We start from the raw sequence: 3,644 nt of genomic DNA on the forward strand, positions 1-3,644 counted from the left end.
ATTTACGGGAAGTTCGTCTTCAGTAGTTGAGCCAAAGTGGCTTCCGACCATTCTTTTCAGCTAAGCTACACAACCCAACAGAATAACTCAAATACAATGAGCTCTCCATACCTTTGGGTTCCACCCATATCTTTGGGTCTGTGGATTCAACCAACCACAGATGGAAAATATCTGGGGGAAGAAATGAATGGTTGCTTCTGTACTAAACATGTACAGACTTTTTTTTCTTGTCATTGTGTTTATTCCCTAAACAATAGAGTATGACAACTATTTACATAGCATTTACATTGTATTAGGTATTATAGGTAATCTAGAGATCATTTAAAGTATACTGAAGGACGTGCGATAGTTATATGCGAATACTACATACACCATTTTATACAAGAGACTTGAACATCCGTGGGTTTGGGTACCCATAAGAGGGAAGACTGTACTTTTTTCATATAGTCCCTAAGTCACTCTCCTCCGCTCATGCACAGGTCTTTTTGCAAAGGCGAGGCTGTTCACTGTCTGGCTGTTCACTGAGCCGGCCCTGGGTTCCCATTAACAGACTGAGATTTCCTGAGGACTGCAGTGGGAAGGCCCCGGCCTCTGCCTGGGCCACAGACCACAGCTCAGAGGTGCTCGCTGCCTGCTTCCCTGGGAGGCCGCCACTCTCAGGCTGGGTCTGAGGCCTCTGCACACCCCATGGTTGGAAGGATGACTGGGGACACTGAGCTGGTTCCCTTTTCACCCTGATCCAAACTGCAGAGACCCAAAAGACAAAGTCGGAGGTGAAGGTTCACAGACCCAAGGGGAAAGCCTGCTGGAGGTTGGAGCGAGGGAACAATCTCTCTCACCCCCAAACTTTTCTTTCCCCGGCTGAAGAAAGAACACAGAAGGCCGCCAGGAGAACGCCCACTGCCTTCCCGGGCGCCCGCGCAAGCGCGCTGCCCCGCATCTGATTGGTGCGCTCCGCCTCCTGGCCCCGCCCCCGTCCCGCGGCCCCGCCCCCAGCGCGCCTCCTCTGTGCCCCGAGGCTGTCTGTGAAGTCAGCCCCGCCGGCCTGACACCCTTCTGAAAAATGTACTGAGCCTGGCCGGCGCTGGTTCCACCCAGAGCCCTAAAATAAAGAGGTTTAGAGTGTGGAGGTCTAAGAAAAAAGAAGTCTAGTCCGGGAAGTGACAGGAGAAGGTTGGGGCAGCGGGGAAGCTGGTTTCTCTGCTTCCCAATCCTGGTCTCTGGGACCCTTGGTGGAGCCAAAGATAAGGGGTTCCCCCACCTGAAATATAAGGGACGTGCCAAATGGTTCCAAAATCCTTTCCAACTCTAAATTACTGAGATACTCGGGGAGGTACTCTGTGGTAGTCTTAGAATCAGAATCAGAAGATCCTAGCTAAAACGTTTGAGCTGGGGCTAAGGGCAGGGGATTGAAAAATCCAGGCAGTGGACCTGGCACAGGGTGAACAAGACTGGAAGACTTCCAACAGTTTTCTCCTAGACAAGTATGTCACAGGACAATTTCGGGAGGGCTTCTATCCCTCTATCCCTTCTATCCCTTTCTCTTTTCTACCACCCCCTTGCCCCAGCACTTTCTCTTTAGTCCCTGCCTGCCCAGCCCCTTGTTCGGCCTATGTTAGTACTCCCTAACAGTTACTTAGAGCTGCTAATCTCTGCTGTAAGGAATTAAGCCCCAAGATCATACCTGAGAAGGAAGGCTGAAGTAAAATGGACCCACTGCCACTACAATTCAGGACAGACAATGAAAGAAGAGCCAGGGAGTCCAGCAAAACCAGTACTGGTCTTTATTGAGATGTCAAGGCAGAGTAACACCAAGAGCACAGCCTGGGGACATGAAGAACACAGAGCCAGAATTTAAGAGTCTTTTAGAGATGAAGGCCTGGGTCTCTGGGCTAGAAGGAAGGCTACGGGTGATTTTGGTGCTCCTGGGACTTCAGGAAGGCCCTATATTTGCCCAGGAAATTGTTGGCCAGAGTGTTCAACTCTTGCTGAAGTTGCTGCAGAGCCCTGTCTCGCTCTTCCTGCTCCCCTGTCACCTGCTGCCTGTAATAGTTGATGTAGAAGTTTATCCAATCATCCACCACAGTCACCATGGCTTCTTCAGAGACAAGAAGATCATTAAAGACCTGGGGGATCAGGATAGGGTGAGTTGGCAAGGGAGAATGTGGTCAGCAACCCGATTCCGGAATACCCAGAACAGTCCCACAAACTCTCACATCCTCTTTCCTCTGATTTGTATTCCCTGTTTCTAATGGTTTCCGTCAACTCCACCATTACCTCCCAGCTCCAAATTATCCTGTATTCTCTTCCCTTATCCCCCACAGCCTCCCCACACTCCCAGTCTCCAGGCCTGTCCTTTGAAACAGAGTGCCTGGACTTACCTGTTGTTTCAGCAGAGCATTAAATTCCTTTGTTCCCGTGGAAATGAGATCCTTATTGGTCTGAAGAAAGGCCATCTGCCTGGTTAGAGAAAGAGGTAGAATTTAAGTATCCATTTCACTCATCCTCGGGTATGTCCCCCAATCCTCTCAATCCCCTTAAAAATCCCTTATGCCTTGCAGGGCTGCCTCCTTTCCAAAACCTTTCAAATTTTGCTCTGCTCTGAGGTCACATTTCCCCCAGGCTGGGCTCACCTGCAGGTCCAACAACGCTGTGTATGTCTCACCCACACTCTTAAGGCTATGAATGTCCCTCTGTGCCAAGCTAGATGTAGGCAAGGAGTCAAGTATCAGCCTAAGAGGGACACGCCCTGTGCCTAGGTCCTGAGGGAGAGTGATAGGTCAACTTGGGGAGGAGAAGGAGGGAGAGGCTTCCCTGAAGTTAGAAAGATAGCAAGGCCAAGAGAAACAGAAAATTGAAGAAACCCAGAAAACACAAGAGCCAACTCAGGGATATACCCTTACCCTTTGCCCCACATCCCAGTATCCAGGCTCCAAACGCTAAGGAAACTGACATTTACTGAGCCCCTGTTACATGACAGGCATTTTTGTGTAATCACAATAATGTGATGGCAATTATTCTCCCAATTCACAGATGATATATAGATAGCAGCTTGCATTACATTTATTCATTTGTGCCAGGCACTGTTTCAAGCATGTATTAAATATTTATCCTTATAAAAATTATTTTTTAGACACATTTTGCAGATGAACCATTTGTAAGAGGTGAGGACTGGACTGTACCAGGTTGTGCTCCACAAGAATGGAGGTGCATTTGTCTTGCTTGCTACCATATCATAAGGTACTCAATAAAGCAGAAATACTCTTTTTCTTCTTTTTAAATGCCTTTCCTGGTACTTTCCATTTGCAGTAGATGTTTTTCAAATTTCAAACTTACTACATACTAATTGAAATAATTTTAAAAATGCACAAAAAAATTGATCATTTTTGCCCCTCCCCAGAAGTAATCAGCATTAAAGATGCATATATTTCCTGTAGCATTTTTTCCATTCAAAACTCAGCATTCATAGTCATAGGCACCTATACATCAATAGAGGTTTGTTAATTTGCTTTATTGGTTACAGCATTTTCTGTATTAACGTACAGGAAAATTGACTTCCTTTTGGTGTACAATTTATTAATTTTAACACATTTATAGATTTATGTAACTACCACCATGTGAACTAACATAGAATCTTAAGGCTT

At 46.7% G+C, this 3,644-nt stretch overlaps 1 protein-coding gene across 2 annotated transcripts; it reads right to left on the reverse strand.

The window, feature by feature from the left end:
• Nucleotides 1-1,904: 1,904 nt before the first annotated feature.
• On the reverse strand, nt 1,905-2,694 carry AHSP (alpha hemoglobin stabilizing protein). 2 transcript variants are annotated; one of them, XM_012640276.1, is made up of 3 exons: nt 2,634-2,694; nt 2,382-2,460; nt 1,905-2,126 (listed from the first exon to the last, which is right to left on the reverse strand). In XM_012640276.1, the coding sequence occupies exons 2-3, from the start codon at nt 2,454-2,456 to the stop codon at nt 1,905-1,907; spliced, it is 297 nt and encodes a 98-aa protein (XP_012495730.1). In that variant the 5' UTR covers nt 2,457-2,460; nt 2,634-2,694. The 2 variants fall into 2 exon arrangements, with proteins under 2 accessions (XP_012495730.1, XP_012495731.1); XM_012640277.1 differs by having other exon boundaries at nt 2,382-2,456; nt 2,634-2,673.
• Nucleotides 2,695-3,644: the final 950 nt, after the last annotated feature.

This window comes from Propithecus coquereli, unplaced genomic scaffold (assembly GCF_000956105.1).
Source record: "Propithecus coquereli isolate 6110/MARCELLA unplaced genomic scaffold, Pcoq_1.0 Scaffold150, whole genome shotgun sequence".
Taxonomy (NCBI): Eukaryota; Metazoa; Chordata; class Mammalia; order Primates; family Indriidae; genus Propithecus; species Propithecus coquereli.